The sequence below is a fragment of the Geotrypetes seraphini genome, chromosome 5, assembly GCF_902459505.1.
Source record: "Geotrypetes seraphini chromosome 5, aGeoSer1.1, whole genome shotgun sequence".
Taxonomy (NCBI): domain Eukaryota; kingdom Metazoa; phylum Chordata; class Amphibia; order Gymnophiona; family Dermophiidae; genus Geotrypetes; species Geotrypetes seraphini.
This window is the reverse complement of record NC_047088.1, coordinates 102,399,999-102,418,434: the sequence shown is the minus strand read 5'-3', so window position 1 is coordinate 102,418,434 and position 18,436 is coordinate 102,399,999. Positions and strand designations below refer to the sequence as shown.

The 18,436-nt window shown below is 41.3% G+C and overlaps 1 protein-coding gene across 1 annotated transcript in view; it reads left to right on the top strand.

The window, feature by feature from the left end:
- The window catches only part of LOC117360523 (serine protease 53-like), a 70,499-nt gene that overhangs the window by 20,967 nt on the left and 31,096 nt on the right, over positions 1–18,436 (top strand). Inside the window, exons 3-5 of the mRNA XM_033944401.1 lie at positions 964–1,126; positions 1,685–1,968; positions 17,481–17,650. Of these exons, the coding sequence (XP_033800292.1) occupies positions 964–1,126; positions 1,685–1,968; positions 17,481–17,650 (617 nt within the window). The remainder of the gene's footprint in view (positions 1–963; positions 1,127–1,684; positions 1,969–17,480; positions 17,651–18,436) is intronic.

Here is an 18,436-nt window from a genome sequence, read left to right as displayed (position 1 = left end):
CTATTGTGTAGTTTTAATGACTTACTGACTTACTAAAACTTAATTCTGGATTTATACATACAATGATACACATTGTATGTATTCAATTTGTCTTTCTCACTGCAAAATCAGGGCCCCTTGGAATGTAGGCAATCAGGTGAGAGGCCAACTCCTGTCTGCCTATAACTTCTCTGAGGAGCAGCCTAGTCCAGGCTGGACACACTTCAGAACAAATAAATCTTATAAGACTTAAGCTTTGCCATCTGGGGTAAATTTGCTATGGTGCTTATCAATCACACTAATGTCCCAATCTGCCTTCTTGTTCCTTCAAGCACATAGCACATGTGTGAAATCAATATGTTAGATTCCCATTTTTTGATTTTGCCTCTCTGATTATTATATTCTGGCTTATCCAATATTTTCTAGTTTCATATATTTATGTATAGCCACTAATACCACATTCTCACCTGCTCTTGGATTAGGCCCTATCAACAGGTTTTTCTAACTAGTGAATCCTGGTTCAATGTGAGAAAGTGTAATGGCTGAATTTTTTATTTCATGTTTGCTCATTTCACCAAAATCTACCTGTCCAGGTAAATAAGCTGTCCCTCCCCAGGCCTACTTAAGGCACAGAACAATCTCACCTGTCCCCCCCCCCAGGATTTGTCAAGCTTTGAATGTATGTACTGTATGTGTTGTCGGTAAGTGCTTTAAACAGGGCAGAACATACCTCAAGCCCCCTCTTGTGGCAGGCAGTCTAAACTGTAGCTAAAATAACAGTTTAGCTAGTTTGTTTCCTTTTGGTTAATCTGAAGAGCTACTATTAGATGGCAGATGCATTTTCTCTTATTCTTATCTGAAGAAAAAGCGTAAGAGAGATAGTGCTACAACTCCTCTCAAACTCTAACCCAAACCCTAATTACTAAACACCAACTAAGGCTTTTTTTTTCTTTAGTTTGTTTAAACTTTTCTATCTCATTCCAGTTTGTGGAAGACAACAGCGTAGTAATCGAATCTATGGAGGCGATAATGTCATGCCTGGAGAAGCTCCCTGGCATGTCACCTTATGTTTCCAAAAAAAACCCATATGTGGAGGATCCTTGATATCTAATATATATGTCCTGACAGCTGCACATTGCTTTGATGGGTAAGTGCCTCTCTTCCCCTTGTAGATATCTGGGTATAATCACTTAGCAAATGACTTAACTATAGTTTGAGAATGAGATTCAAAGCTTGAGATATGTCCTGTCATCCAACAATAGGAAAGTCATTATGTATACACAAGGCTCCCAATCTGACATGATTCCATTGATTATCATAGAATTTCACTATGCTGTGGAATCATGGCAAACTTCCTTTCTAGCATCCACTCAAAGCCGCGGTTACCATCCTACCTAAGATATATGCTGCTTGTGTGCTCAGGATAGCATGGCATTTCTTTGGCATTGTGCAGTGGGTTTACAAAGTGCTTTTCAATGAACAGTTGAAAACTGGAAGTCATGGAACTGCTGCACATGTAAACAATACCAGGTGAAGTCATATATGCACAATAGACTGAAGTCAGTGATCTCAGTTGAATTACTGCCAATAATCACTTGTTACTGAATGTCTTTTATAAATGTTTATCAGGGCAAATTAGCCTATGTCAAAACACATTTACTGTCTGATGCACTGTTCCTGATTAGTGCTATTGACATTTTGCCAGGAATGCGACCATGAAAGATCCTGCCTTATGGACGGCACACATGGGGTTCACTGAGCTAGATCAGAATCCTCAGCCACCAGCAATCAAAAGAGATTTGTCACAGATCATCATACATAAGAAGTACACCAACTTCATCAATGGCGATGATATGGCACTGCTGAAACTACTCGTGCCTGTCCAGTTCTCGAGAGCCATCCAGCCTATCTGTCTGCCTTACTCAGAACACCGCTTTCGCTTGAGGAGCCAATGCTGGGCTACCGGTTTGAAGAATGAGGAGGAGGGAGGTAATATAATAATTGTCACCAGATAAAGACCAAAATGGCCCTTCCAGTCTACCTAGGGTTACCAGATTTCCTCTATTAAAAAAGAGGACATTTGGTCCTGCCCCATTCTGCCCCAGCCCCTCTCTGAGATTGTCAACATCTGCGCATGTGCAGACACCCTACAGACTTTGGGGACTTTCAAAACCCAGACAAACTGCTGGGTTTTGGAAATCTCTCCTGGCACCCGGATAGTCCTCTATAAAGAGGACATGTTCGAGTTTTTATGGACATTTATCTATTTTATTTTCTATACTGTTCTCCCAGGGGAGCTCAGAATGGTTTTACATGAATTTATTCATGTACTCAAAGCATTTTTTCCTGTCTGTCCTGGTGGGCTCACAATCTATCTAATGTATCTGGGGCAATGGGATGATTAAGTGACTTGCCCAGAGTCACAAGGAGTAGCGTGAGTTTGAACCCACAACCTCAGGGTGCTGAGTCTGTAGCTTTAACCACTGTACCACACTCTCCCTCACATCTGGTAGCCCTAAGTTTACATTACATTAGGGATTTCTATTCCTCCATTACCTTGCGGTTCAAGGCGAATTACAAATGGATTGTCCGGAGATTAGAAGTATTTAGGGAGTAATTTGTACATTTCTTTGAGTTGCTAAGGATTATATCTGAGTTGACATGATATTGGAGGTACATATGTAGTAGTTGCAGGTAATGCTTTGGACATTCCTGATTGTGTTAGTTCGGTTTTATGTGTTTTTTGAATAGAAGGGTTTTTATTTCTTTCTTGAAGGTTTTGTAGTCTGTGGTCGTGGTCAATAGGCTGTAGAGTTGTGGGTCAAGTGTTGCAGCTCGAGTGGCTAGGAGGTTGTCGTACAGTTTTTTTCTTTTGATGTTTTTGGTTGGAGGGTGTGTGAATGGTGCATGGGTTCTCCTATGTCTGGTTGAGGTGGATTGAACTAGTCGATTGTTCCAATAGGCTGGGCTGTCTCCGTTTATTGCTTTAAATAGTAGGAAGTAAAATTTGAAGTGTATTCTCGCTTGTATTGGGAGCCAATGTGAGTCGTAGTATGCCTCTGTGATGTGGTTGAATTTCTTCAATGAGTAGATCAGTCTTAGGACTCTGTTTTGTATTGTTTGTAGTTGTTTTATTATGGTTGCTGTACATGGGAGATATAGTATGTTGCAGTAGTCTATTAGACCTAGGATTAGGGATTGTACCAAGAGTTGGAATTGTTTTCTGTTGAAGAATTTTCTGACTTGCCTCAAGTTTCTCATGACTGCGAATGATTTTTTTTATTGTTTTGTTGATTTGTGGCTGCATTGTACAGCCTCTGTCTATTAGCATTCCCAGGAGTTTTAAAGTGGGTTGGAAGTGGTATGTTGTAGAGTTTATGACGAGGCTTGTTACGGTTGGGATTTTGTTATTTTCGAGTAGGATGAAGTTTGTTTTGTCCAGATTTAGTTTTAGTTTGTGGTCTTTCATCCATGCTGCTATTGTATTAAGTGTTCTGTGTATCGTGTCTGTCCATGTATCGTGTTTACCTGATTTAGATTCTTCCACTTTGAGTAGCAGAGCATTTAAATGTTTACATATAATCCAACACTAGCTTCTTTCCAATACCAATGCCTTTTTGACATAATTCTCTACTTTTCCTCCTACTGCCCTCCTCTATCTCTCTCAAGCATGCCCAAAATCTGTTGAAAGGGCTGGCCTTCACTGGTAGGCCATTTCAGGCCTTGCAATTTTTAGCTTTATATTTTAAAAGACTAGAGTTTAATCCACTTCCCAGGTTTCTTTTATTGTCTTATTTCAAAGTTTTTCAATAGTCCCCCACAGCCACCAAAATTAGTGAGGCTGTTACATAAGAACATAAGAAGTGCTATCTCCGGAACAGACCCTAGGTCCATCAAGTTTGGTGATCTGCACACGTGGAGGCCCCGCCAGGTGTACCCTGGCATAGTTTTAGTCCCCATATCACTCTAAGCTTCTCATAAGGAGAAGTGCATCTAGCTTACCCTTACCCATGTCACTTTATGCCTCTCATAAGGAGATGTACATCTAACTTACCCTTAAATCCTAGAACGGTGGATTCTGCAATTACCTCTTCTGGGAGAGCATTCCAGGTGTCCACCACTCGTTGCATGAAGCAGAACTTCCTGATATTTGTCCTGAACTTGTCCCTAGAGAATGACACGGTGGCGGTTACCCGCAGCTAGCCGCGTTTAGCCGCGGGTAACCCGCCAAAACGGTGACCAAAAAAAATGGTCACCGCAAGTTCAAGGACAAGGCCATTCACCGCCCCGTGGAGCGGTGAATGGTAGCATGGGGCGGTGAACAATCTTGAACGCGCGGTGACCAAGCGTTCGAACCGGCAGCCCACTCTCACCCGCCTTCCGTCCATGTATCTCCCTCCCTCCTTTTCCCTTACCTTTTCTTCTTAAAATGGCGATTCTATAAGGCTAGGAGCTGTATTACAGCCGGAGCCTTGAAGTTGCGTTGCGTTGACTGCTGGTAAAAGTCTCCTCTGACGCAACTTCCTGTTTCCGGTTGCATCAGAGGAAACTTCTAGCAGGCAACCCGACGCGACTTCAAGACTCCAGCTGTAATACAGCTCGTAGCCTTATAGAAATCGCCATTTTAAGAAGAAAAGGTAAGGGAAAAGGAGGGAAATGCACGGCTGGCGGCGGGAGGGAGCTGCTGGACTGCATGAAGGGTGCTGGGGGTGGGGGGATGGAGAGGAGAAGACGCTGAAGACGGGGATGGGGCCGGGGCGGTGAAAGAGACAGCGGGGCTGTGAAGGGGATGGCAGAGACGGGGACGGGGCGGTGAAAGGGACAGCAGGGACGGAACGGTGCAGAGGATGGTGGTCTATGGATGGGGCGGTGATGGGGGACAGAATTTTTCCCCGTGTCATTCTCTACTTGTCCCCCCTTAGCTTCAGTCCATGTCCTCTTGTCCGTGTCACATTGGACATTATAAATAATGTTTTTTCCTTCTCTATTTTGTCGATTCCTTTCAGTATTTTAAAAGTTTCCTTCATATCCCCTCGCAGTCTCCTCTTCTCAAGGGAGAACAATCGCAGTCTCTTAAGTTGTTCCTCGTATTCCAAGTTCTCCATGCCCTTTATTAGCTTTGTTGCTCATCTCTGCATCCTTTTGAGCATTTTTATATCCTTCTTGAGGTATGGAGACCAATGTTGGACGCAATATTCCAAGTGTGGTCTGACCATCGCTCTATAAAGCGGCATTATTACTTTCTCCGATCTACTCGTGATTCCCGTCTTTATCATGCCTAGCATTCTATTTGCATTCTTTGCTGCTGTTGCGCATTGCGCCGACGACTTCAGAGTCCTATCGATTAATACGCCCAGGTCCTTTTCCTGTTCATTTTTTTCCAAATTTGCACCTGACATACTATACTTGTGTTCCTTATTTTTTCTGCCTAAGTGCATAACTTTGCATTTTTCCACATTAAACTTCATATGCCATTTATCTGCCCAATTCTCCAATCGACTCAAGTCACTCTGGAGTTCCTCACTTTCCTTCTGCGATTTGATGGCCTGGCATAGCTTTGTGTCATCTGCAAACTTGATGATCTCACTGGATGTTCCATCCTCTAGGTCGTTGATGAAAATATTAAATAAGATGGGCCCAAGTACCGAGCCCTGGGGCACTCTGCTAGTCACATTCTCTCAGTCTGAGAACTTCCCATTTATGCCCACTCTCTGCCTTCTGTTCTCCAGCCATTTGCCTATCCATCTTAGTATATCTCCTTCTATTCCATGGCCTTGCAGTTTCCTGAGGAGTCTTACATGTGGAACCTTGTTGAACGCTTTCTGAAAATCCAAGTATATAATATCCACCATTATCAATTTGTCTGTTCACTGTCTCAAAAAATTGAAGTAGGTTCGTCAAACATGACTTCCCTTTCCTGAATCCATGTTGGCTGGCTCTCATCAGGTCGTGTGTGTCTAAATGCCGGGTTATGTTATCCTTGATCAGCGCCTCAACCATCTTCCCAAGGACCGACGTGAGACTCACAGGTCTATAGTTGCCCGGTACTCCTCTTGATCATTTTTTAAATATTGGCGTGACATTCGCCATCTTCCAGTCATCCGGTATCTGTCTTGTTTTGATTGACAGGTTGGCAAGATTTTGCAATAGTGCTCCGATTTCCACTTTTAGCTCTTTCAATACTTTCAGATGAATTCCGTCCAGTCCAGGAGATTTGTCACTTTTGAGTTTGTCAATTTGGCGGTAAATCTGGTCCAAATCCACTTCTACTGTGGTAAGGCTGTCCTCTGTTACTCCTTTGAACACTTTCACTGCTTCTGAATTGTTGCAGTGTCTTCCTTTGTAAAGACAGATGCAAAGAAGGAATTTAGTCTGTCTGCGATTTGTTTGTCTTCCTTGATGTACCCTTTCCTTCCCTGGTCATCTAGCGGTCCTACTGCCTCCTTTTTGGGTTTTCTCCCTTTCACGTACCTGAAGAAGGGCTTGAAGATTTTGGCCTCCTGTGCTATTTTCTCCTCATAGCCCTTTTTGGCATCCCTCACCGCCCTGTTACACTTCTTCTGATCATCCTTGTGTTTGTTCCAAGTTTCGGTTGTTTTCGTGCGTTTCCATGCTTTAAAGGAGTCCTTCTTTTCTTTTATGGTTTCCTTCACCTCTTTAGTAAGCCACGCCGGTTCTTTTTTGCCTTTGGTTTTCTTTGCTTTGAACATCCGCGGAATGTAGAGGCTTTGTGCTTCCGTGATAGTATTTTTCAGAAGGGACCATGCCTGTTCTACCGTTTTGACTTTGCCCATTTTTTTTCTTGATCCGTTGTTTCACCATGGCTCCCATGCTATCGTATCCCTTTTAAAGTTTATGTCAAATCATTTTTATTATTTCAAGAAGAATACCAATACAACACAGCACCAAAACAGCATACAAGAACATCCACAAAAAATCCCCCCTCCCTTCCCACCACCCTCCCATCCAGGGAACAGTCACTCAACCCAGTCCAAACAAGGAGTGATGTGCATCAATTCAGCAGTCTACTTCTGGCACGTGGACTCAATGTCGCTGCAAACGGTAACCAACACTGGAGAAACAAAATGCCTCGTTTAAAGTTTAAATTGGGAAGAGCTTGACGTTCAAACCCAGCTCTCTGTATCATCAGCGACCGCCAATGTATCAGGGTAGGAGTCTGGGATGATAGCCAGCATTGTAATATAGACTTAATGCCCATAAGTATCGATTTTTGTACAAATGTCGTGCTTACCCTTTTCACCAGGAACAAGGATAATTTCAAAGAAAAGAGAAAGGTATCAACGGGCCTCCAGGAACAGTTCCACATCAAGGCAATCTGATTGCCCAGCCTTCACCAATAAGCCTTTATGCCAGGACAGGACCAAAACATATGGCCCAAAGTAGCTCGGGGTGCCCCACAGCGAGGGCAACAGTTCGAAGAGCAGAGGTGCGCCCGATACGCTCGGACCGGTGCAAAGAAGGCCCGCAACACAAACTTGTAGAACCTTTCCGATTCTACTGCAGATTTCAGTACTCTAGGGCCCAGTTTCAAACTACGTTTTATAACCTCCGCTGATATCGGGACCTGCATATCTTCAGTCCACCGAGCTGCCACCGCTGAATAGTCCAAGTCTCCTGCCAATTCTTGCAGAAACCGATGATGAAACCGGAGAGGAGTGATAACCTGGGCAGTCAAACAATGAGAGTCCGATAGTTTCTCCTGTATCCTGTCCAACAAGGCAGTACGAGGCAGTGAAAGGATATAATGTTGTAATTGTCTATAAGAATACCAGTTGTGGAGTCCAAAATGAAAGGACTCCCACAGTTGTTGAAACTCTTGAAGCTTGCCATCAGGCTGTAACACCTGGGACAAATACAATAATCCTTTAGAAGTCCAGTGTAAAAAGGACCCCCGGCCCATCCCAGGGAGAAAATCACCGTTACCCCGTATAGGCAGGCACGGAATCACATACGGGCTAAGCTGTAACAATTTACAAAGACATTTCCAAGTTTTTCTGGCTGGAAACAAAAATATATCTCCAAAAGAAGGAGAACGCTCTGGCAATCGTTGAACATGGAGTAAATAGCTATAATGATAGGGAAAGAACGCCATACATTACACAGTTTTCGCAGAGAAATAAGTTGTCATACAAAACCAGTCATTCAGATGTCTAAATTGGCAAACCAAATTGAATCGGCTCACATGTAATAACCCCATACCCCCTGGTTGCTAGGCAAAAACAATGTGGCCAAGGGAAGACGAGATTGCTTACCTCCCCACAAATAAGTAAGTAAAGACCTCTGCATTAAGAATAGATGACCCCAGCGCAACAGCAAGGGCAACATTTGCAGTACATAAACCCATTGGGGAATCACCAGCATATTATAAAGCACAATTTTACCCAAAAGTGTAAGGGGGTAGGCTTGCCACACCCTCAATCAAGCCCCTTTTAAAGTTTAAAGACGTGGTTGAGGTTTTAGTACCTTTCCCCTTCCCGACATCGAGTTTGAAGTTGATCATGTTGTGATCGCTCGTCCCCAGCGGGACCGTGACTTCTACTTCCTTTGCAGGCCCCGTAATGCTGTTTAGGACCAAGTCCAAGGTGACGTTTCCTCTTGTCGGCTCTCCCACCAATTGTTTCAGGAAACCTGGGAAAACTTGGATATGTCTTCTTTCAGAGGACTGTCCGGGCTCCTGAATGGACTTTCCAAAACCCGGCATTTGTCTGGATTTTGGAAAGCCCCGACGAGCTCTGGCCATACCTGGAGGGCCTCTGAGCATGTGTGAATGGGATCACACACATCCACACATGCTCAGGGCCCTCCAGACGCGACTGGAGCTCGTCCAGAAAAAGAGAGGAGGCTTTCTGGGGGCCGGATGCGGAAATGGGTGGGGCTTGGAAGGAATGGAGTGATGCTGGATTCAGAACAGGGCAGGGTTATGTGTCTGGGGTTTCCTGGAGAAACATATGGTAACCCTAGGTTTACCAATGACCTTCTATATAGTTTACACCAATGTTCTGATGCACCAGTTATAACCACTGATATGTGCAGGCAGCCTAAATATTGCTTTGGGAGCCTGAGGCAGTCATACCATTATTTTCAGGTTGTAACAGTTGCTTCATGTAGGTTGTAACCCTGCCGTTTAAGGTAACATGTCACAGATCCAATGCACAAAAGATATCCTGCAATGCCCCTCACTTCTTAACCTTTCTATCTCCTCATATGGGATAACATATGTTAATCTCATCATAGGCAGTGGAACACTTTTTTGTTTGGAGGAGCCCAAAAGCTCTACCCTAGACCCTGCCCCAGACCTGCCCAAGATCCGCCTCAGATCCCACCTCTATAATAATAGTACTAATTGAAAATGCCATTTCTTCATTTCATTTTTCATACACATACACACAATATAATCTTATTAATAGTACATAATGGTAACCACAAAATTAAACTACACAAAGCATACTCTTTTCCCCCTCCCCACCTCTGCACAGCATTTCTCCTTCTCTCCTACACCCCCATATGCATCGTCTCCCTCTCTCTCACTGTCCACCATCTCTCTCTCATGCTCTCCCTTACTGCACAGGGAGTGGGGAGAGAGAGATCCAGGGCGCATCTCTACAATTCCCTCTACTGACACATCCAACATTTCTCCCTCTCTTAAACCCCAGACTGTGTGCAGCATCTTTCACCCCTGCCCAGTGCCCACCAGCCCTATAACCAACATTTCTCCTTCTACCACCTCTCTCCAGCACCATGCACATCTCTTCCTCCATTCCCTCCACCACCATACCCAACATTCCTCCCTCTTGCATCCCTTTCCATCTGTCCCACTGTTCCCTCTCCACCACCACATCCAACATTTCTCCCTCTCATCTCTCATCTTTCATCTCTCTCTACCTCAATCCTCTCCCACCACCATGTCCAACAATTCTCTCCCATCCTATGCTCAACTATCTTTCTTCATTTTCCCATGTACAACCTCTGACCTGAACCCCTTAAAATAGAATCCGCGTCCATGGACATCGTCAAAAATGCTTCCTTTGAAGTGAACCCTACCCCATTGTACTTTCCCCCTCTCCCTTTATCCTCCCTTTATTTTTATTTTCTATCTCAATGTATTTATTTACTTTCCACGTCCCTCCATCAGTATGTCCATTTGTTACGTTTTCCTCTCATATTATTATTTTCTTTTTTTAGCATACTTGTATTTGATACATTTTAATTTTACATTTTTTTAGCTAGTTTTCCATTGTAAACCGTTTAGGTACCTGTTGATAAACGGTATATCAAAGAATAATGAAACTTTCCCTCTGATTCACACCCATACTCAACAATTATCCTTTCTATTCCCTCCCTCACCTGAGCATCGGCACAGTTTACAAGAAATTAGAAAAGAGAACAGATATAATATGAACATAAGAACATAAGAAATGCCTCTGCTGGGTCAGACCCGAGGTCCATCGTGCCCAGCAGTCCGCTCACGCGGTGGTCCAACAGGTCCAGGACCTGTGCAGTAATCTTCTATCTATACCCCTCTATCCCCATTTCCAGTAGGAATTTGTCCAATCCTTTCTTGAACCCCAGTACTGTACTCTGCCCTATTACGTCCTCTGGAAGCGCATTCCAGGTGTCCACCACACGTTGGGTAAAGAAGAACTTCCTAGCATTTGTTTTCAGATGCTTTCAAAATGGTTAGAAAGAGCCCAGATCGCGCAGTTGAATAGGAAAATTATTCCACAACTCAGTAATTTTGAAAAGTAGAGACTTCCCTAATTTGTCAATGTAGGTAACACCTTTCGACATAGGAAAGGACAATTTAAATTTTTGAGTAGATCTGGTAATGTCAGATCTTAAAGAAATCCAAGACAGGGGAATTATAGGAGGAAGGATGCCATGCAAGATCTTAAATGTTAAGCAGGCACATTTTAAATAAACCCTGGAAATTATTGGAAGCCAATGAAGTTTTTGCAGAAGTGGAAAGACGTGATCAAATTTACTTTTTGCAAAGATCAGCCTAGCCGCAGTATTCTGGATCAGTTGAAGTCTTTGAAAGTTTTTCTTGGTCAAGCTTAAATAGACCGAGTTACAATAATCCAGCCCTGAAAAGATGATTGATTGAACAAGGACAGCAAAATGTTGATGGAAACAGGATCTCACTTTCCTCAACAATATGGAGACTAAAAAAACATTTTTTTTTAAACCAAAGAATAAAGATGGTGTTGAATGAAAGTGTTGAATCTATAATGACAGACAAAACTTTACTTGAGAATTCAATTTTCAGTGAAGATCCTGAAGGCAACAGAATGAACGAAGGTAACTGCTCTAATTTTGGGCCAAGCCAAAGTAACTTTGTTTTGGACTCGTTCAGTTTCATTTGTACAGTAAAGGCCCAAGACTGAAGTTTCGTTATACATTCATTATATTTCAAACGAGGCTACTGAGATTCAGTTCTATCTCAAGGACAACAAAGATGTTGTCTGCATACATAAATAGTGTTTTGCAGGGGGATAAACGGAAAAGCTTCAAAGTAGTAATGTAAATGTTGAAAAGAATAGACGATAAAGGTGATCCCTGTGGGACTCTACATAAAGGCTTCCAAGAGGATGACATGGTGCCAGTATATGAATGAGATTGTAAGAATTTTGAAAACCAGTCTAAGACTGTGGAATTAATACCTATCTCAGAAAGTTGGCAAACCCCAGTGAATTTTGAAAAACCGCGAATATGGTTTTTATAGGCTGGATAGGCAGAAAAAGGCAGCTAGGGTGCTGAGGCAGGAGATAGCAGATGGGGTGCCGGTGGGTGCAAAATCACTCGCAATATGCTCCTAATTGGTGTAGCCTGAATTAAGTACAGGAAAAGGCAGTCGGAGAATACCGCGAATTAGTGAGTCCACGATTCGCGAACTATGAATTCACAAGGGAACACTGTACATGGAACAAATTCCAGAGGATGTAGTAACAGTAATTAGTATTGGCTGCTCTAACCACTACATTTATAGTGAAAAAGATGGGGTGCCGACATCAGTGGCTTAGGAACATTGCTGCTGCTTGCCATGCTTGGTAAAAGGGAGTTCTGGCAACCTTCAGAGAGTCTTCAGCTGACAGAGCTTGGGGGATCGGAACAGAGAAAACTTTGTGCCCACCCATTTTGGACTCAGGTCTGCCCAAAATTGATTGTCTGGCTACACCATAGGTCTCATCTTGTATTGCTCTCTCGAGAGAGCTTCCTTCTTGCTTTTATAAGGTGTAATATGCAAAGGCAAGATATCAAGATGAACTTAGAAAGCAATTTTTATCAGGCTAGTGAAAGACACAGGGCATCATCAGCCTCATTAAAAAGAATGGTGCAGGAGTTGGAGAGAGCGGGTCACAGGCACCCTCCTTGGCCAGCCAGCCAAAGTTACCGGCATCCTGAAGGGGTCTTTCTATGGCCCTATTTAAAACCTGCCAGCTGCGGTACTTGGCCTGCGGCCGCGAGTCTGAAGGGGTGTGGCTCAAGGGGCATGACATGCCCCTTTTGAGCTCCTTCGGAGTCCTGAGGAGCAGGGAGCAGGGGATCATCGATGATTGTCAACATGGGGAAAAGAAAGGCAAAGATAGTTCCATCTGCCTTGGGCGTTGGACCCATGGATCGTTATCTCCAGCCTTGACTGTAGGGCTAGACTCTGCCTCTAAAGTTGAGGCTGTAATCTCGCCCTTAGATCTATCTGATTTGGAATCAAAAATGTCTTCTTCTAAATCTGAATTGGAAACTGTCAGCACCTGGACTAATACTGGTCCAGATACACTCAGAGTTTAATTCTTATTTACCATCTTAAGATAAGCCTATCATCTTGCAAGATGTCTGGTTAGTTGTTAATCGAATTGAAACCTCACAACAAAGTACTGTTGCTAAGAAGTGTCAATTCTCTTCCGATACAACTATGAAAGTAAATGAACATGAAGAACAATTAGTAACGATGGGGAAAAAATTGGATAAAATAGAGTCATCTGTTAGTACTTTGCAAAAAACAATGATATCCAATATAAAAGATAGTACATTAATGCATGTTCAATTAGAAAAAATGGAGAATTTTATGAGATCAAAAAATCTTAGGCTTTTGAATTTTCCTATTAACCATTATCTGACCCCCTTGGAACTCCTGAGGATGTATTTGAGGGATGTTTTATTAATATGCCCAAGTGGAGTTATTTTTGCCAGATAATCTTTATTACATCCCCAGGAGTTCCAAGGTAATCGTTGTAGAAGGAGAGATTGAGCAATTAGTAACTCCAGATAGTCTTGAAATTTCCCAATTCTTGGAGTCTTCAAAGGATATAATACCTAAATGGGCCACTTTGTTGGTAATTTGTAAGACGGAATTGGAGAAACAAAATATTTTAAAACTTTATTTTGGAAAAAAGCAGGCTTTGTTTTGTGGCCAACAGATAAGAATATTTCCTGATGTTGCTAGGCAGATGCAATTTCGGAGGAAACAGTTCCTAAACCTTAAGCCTCAGGCTTTGGCAATAGGAGCGGGTTTCTTCCTTAAATTTCCATGTAAATGCTTGATTTCTTATGAAAATGATAAATACATTTTTGTAGATCCAACTCAGTTGGAGAATTTTTTAAAAGACAAATTATTTACCTGAGAAAATTTCAATAACGGTACCTAAATTAAACTAAAACTTAGCTTTATATACCGGGTCTTCAGCCAGGAGCTTGACTCGATTAACAGTAACTAAAAAAATACTTAAAAAAGTAACAATCAGAAAATATTAATATGACTAGTTTCCAAAGTGTTTGGCAAATAAAATAGTTTTTAAAGATTTACGATAAAGTTGAAAAGGACCAGGACCCCATAGTTGAGAAAATTTGAAAACCAAGGAATGACTGAAATTCTTGGCTCCTTTGATTCCTTTCACTGAAGGAAGGGAGAGTTTGAATTGTTGGGTGCTTCTTGCATAGGAGAATCTATAAGCATTCCATAATAAAGGGACAAGAGGGCTGAAGATACCATATAAAATTTTAAAAGTAATACATGCACATTTAAAGTGAATCCTGAGATAGACCGGAAGCCAATGAAGGTTTAAAAGCAAAGGAGACACATGGTCAAATTTACTTTTTCAAAAAATTAATTTTGCAGCGGTGTTTTGTATCAGTTGGAGTCTTTAAAGGCAGGTCTTTGTTATGCCGAGATAGATAGCATTACAGTAATCTAGCCAGGATAATATGATAGATTGGACCAGAACAGAGAAGTGTTGTTGGTGGAAAAGGTTTCTGATCTTTCTCAACATTTGAAGGCTAAAAAAGCATTTCTTGATAAGAGAGTTTATTTGATCCTTAAAGGTAAGAGAAGAGTCTATGAGAACTTACAATATCTTGGAAGAGAACTGGATCTGCAGGGAGACCCCACCGGACTCCAAAGTTACAGTTGGAAGAAGACTGTCCAATTTTGGGCCTAGTGTAACCAGGGTTAAAAATTTAAAAGTTACCTGAGTGAGAAAAACAGGGTTTAAAAAAATAATAATAAATTTAAAGTGTATTTAAAGCAAAGAAAATCTGGAATGTAAGACCTGTGGGGTTTTCCCTATTTTGAGAAGTTTGGTTTGTATATTTTCTGTATTGGTGCAGTTTTGGTATTCTGTTGCTGATTTCCTGCACAGGTTTGCTGTCCTAGTGTAGAGATCATCATCAGCTATTTGAACATTCTAACTGTCAGATTTGACAGTTGGGAGGGTATCTTGGAACTGTATGGAGGTGTTTTGACTTTGTGAAGCTTTTATTAAGGTAACTATTGCTGGTTTTTATTCTTAAGGAAGAAATTTGATGTTGATTTAAGATTGATAGAAGTTTTTTAGTGGTTGAAGTTAAATTTGGTTGTTGGAAGTACTTGTAAGATTTTCATGATCCAAAGTTAAAGGTTTTGCTTGATGGTTTGGTTGATTAAGAATTTTGTCATTCGATTTCTGGAGAAGTTTTTTTGAAATGTCATGTGTGATTTCTGTGTCAGCTACAGGTGAAAAGATGTCTGCCTGAAGTAAAGTTTTGGGATTTGCCTGAGAATTTATTTATTCTGTATCAGCTGCTGGTGAACGGATTTTTGGCTGAAGTAAAGTTTTGGAATTTGCCTGAGAATTTATTTATTCTGTGTCAGCTGCTGATAAAAGGAATTTTTGGCTGAAGTGAAGTTTTCGGATTTGTCTGAGAATTTATTCATTCTGTATCAGCTGCTGGTGAATGGATTTCTGGCTGAAAAACATACATGATTTTTCTGAGAGTTTTTCCATTCTGTGTAAATAGTGATTACGGATGTGCTGTTTCATATAAATTTTGATAATAGAGATATCCATTTGATGACAGGATTTCTGCTGACTTGAGTAAGAGCGTTATGTATATATGAATTGTTTATTTAAGGTGGAGAACCCTGAGGGACCCCGCAAGTGGGCCGCCAGGATTTTGAGATGTCACCTTTAACGTTAACTGAATAGGAACCTGTGGTTGATGAAAATAAGTGACATTTAAAATGAGAGCCAATAGTAGCCTGTGACACTCTAATGATTTGTTTCCTTTTCTTTTGTTGAGTTAAATGCATCAGATAGCCCTAATGATGTGGACTAGATCAGTAACTATTTTTTATGTATTTTCTAAGGTTAAAATTTCCTATTATGATGTACTGTACCTGAAAATTTTGTTATGTATATGACAAAACTAAAATAAATAATGAAAAAAACAGAAAAGAATTCCATGCCCATCTTGATATGTTGCCTGTGCATATTAGACCTAGTGAATCCCTTGTGAACAACTGATAGGGGCTCATGAATGAACCCCACCCTCTTTCAATAAGTGTTGTTTAAATGAACCTCATTTCCATAGTAAAGTTGAAATCACCCAGATAAATGCATTATCTTGTTTCTGCATGAAAATTGTTATAGGATGGCGGCGGGTCAGTTGCTGCTATGAGCATCCCATCCTTACCCGACCGTTTTTTCTTCTATAGAACTGCTTGACGAGTTCAGCGTTCTATACTTCTGTTTCTATTATGCCCCATATGAAAAGGAAGGCTTCTGTCCGGGCAAATCTCTTCACGCCTGGACAGCTGAAGATGGACCGCTTCACAACAAGCACCCCATCGGCAATCAGAGTGGAGCAGCTTGCTTTGGTTTCGGAGGAAGGAGTCTCCGAAACTTTTGGGCCCGAGATATCTTTGTCTCCTCCGTTCATCCTGCCTCCACCACGCCCAGTGTCAGAATTCAGTGATGCCATGGTGTCTCCAGCCCCGGAAGGGTTGTTGTAGACACGTGCAGAGAGAGCCGAGCTGATGCCTGTCGCCAAAGGTTGAGTCACCCAGGGAGTGGGAGAGAGGAGTCCTTCCGCTGTGGTTACCCTGGACAGCATCTGGTGTATGGTACAAAGGCTGGAAGCTGCTGTAATCAAATCATTTGCTGAGTTTTCAACGGTTGTGAGTAAAATTGACGATTTAACAAAATCTGTAGAACTTATAAAAAAAGAAACAACTGATAAATTTGACTTGATTAACAAAGAAGTATCCTCTCTTCAATAATTACCTTGGAACATGGCTAAGGACAAAATTTTTACTGAAAGAAAAATTGAACAGATTGAGAATTTTAACAGAAGGTTAAATCTTCAGTTCCTCAATTTTCCTAAAGCAACAGGGCTGACACCACGTGACATGTTTAAAACATATTTGTCTGAAATTTTAACATTACCATCTGAAGCCATGATGACCATAAATCGTATTTATTATCTTCCTGAAAAAAAGAAGTTGAAAAAAACCCCTGAAGCTGAAAATAGACAAATTGTTGCTGTTTTTGCTGGAAAAATCTTTAGAAATTCAGTCTCGCCTTACTCTTCTTGTCTCATTTGTATTTGAATAAGACCTAAACTCTGTAATGCAAATGTTTTTTTTCGGATTTCTCAGGCTCTATTTTATGGGCAAAGAATATGGGTCTTTCCTGATGTGACTAAATCCACCCAAGAACACAGGGAATTATTCCTGAATATGACACAAGAAGTTAAAGCATTGGGGGGCTACTTTTTTGCTAAGTTACCCATGTATATGTTTAGTTAAATATGTTGGTACAAAATATGTCTTCTTTATTCCTGAGCAACTTAAGGCCTTTTTGGATACTAAGAAGCTGGCCCAGGAAATTCAGGGATAATTCAAAGTAAAATAGATGGTGTTGTATTCCATTAAGCTTATTCCTTAATGTCATATACTTATTATTGACAATCTCCTTATCATTTTGTATTCCCCCTAGTGCTTTGTTTTGTGGTCTTAGGAAGAGAAATAATTTGCTTGTATATTGGGATATTGTTAATTCCCTTTGCTTTTTTTGTTTAAATGCCTTATTCTCTATATGTCAAGAACAAGTGGATACTTGTAAAATTTATTGATAAAACAAATAAATAAATAATAAAAAAAGAAAGTTGTTATAAATCAGTGCAGCAAAGACCCAAGGCCTGATGGTTTCCTTGTCCTATGTTTACAGCTTCCCCTTCCTCTTCCTCTCGCTTCCTGCAAAAGGTTGATCTAACACTCATTGGAAGGAAAACTTGCAACTGCATTTACAATTCATATGAGCAGGCTGAGCTGGCTTCTCCTGCACAATGGGGCGTCATTTGTGGAAACAACATGGATGGAACTAAAGGGCCCTGCTGGGTGAGTACAAGAATCCAACGTTGTCTTTCTCAGTTCATTCTATAGTCATCTTAAGGACCATTCACATGGTTTTTGTCTGGTGCTCTAACCACTGGGCATACTATAATTAATATGAATTATGTTGATTATTTTTAGGTGTTTAGCAGAGCTTTGCTGTCATCTGTCAATACCACAATAATCACAAAATGCGAGTTATCATAAGATCCCTAGCCATACCATAGGAGCCAGTTCAGTGGGTGCCAATATTAAGCAAGGTCCTTCATTGTACACTGGGAGTAGTAATTTGTGTTGTGCTTGGCATTCATAATCATTTTGAAATATCAGTGCCTGAGCTTAGTCCCTTCTATATTGCAGAGAAACTTGGTGTGTTTCAGTATTCCCAAGAGTAATGTGCCTACTGCACATGGAAATACAGCAGTAGTGGGACATATAGAGATTGCAGGAAGTAAGAGGAAGTGGTAGTCTGGGAGAAAGAAAACCAAGAGCAGGCATGTGCCATAGTTCTGAAGAAAAGGAGAACAGAAGCAACAGAGAATTGGCAGTCAGCTCTCAGCCATTCTAACAGAGAAGTACAAAATAAGTTTTTGTACTTGGTAGAAAGAACCTAAAATTACCTATTTCAGAGGAGAAAAGCTGCCTGAGCCTAGAAGAGATCAGGAAAGATCCGAAGAGACTGGAATCTTTAGGATACAATTTTTTGGGAGAGCCTTTGCTACAGATACATTGTGCTCTGCTGACTCTAATTTTTAAATCAAGAGAATCTTTCAGGAACAACATTTGTGTTAG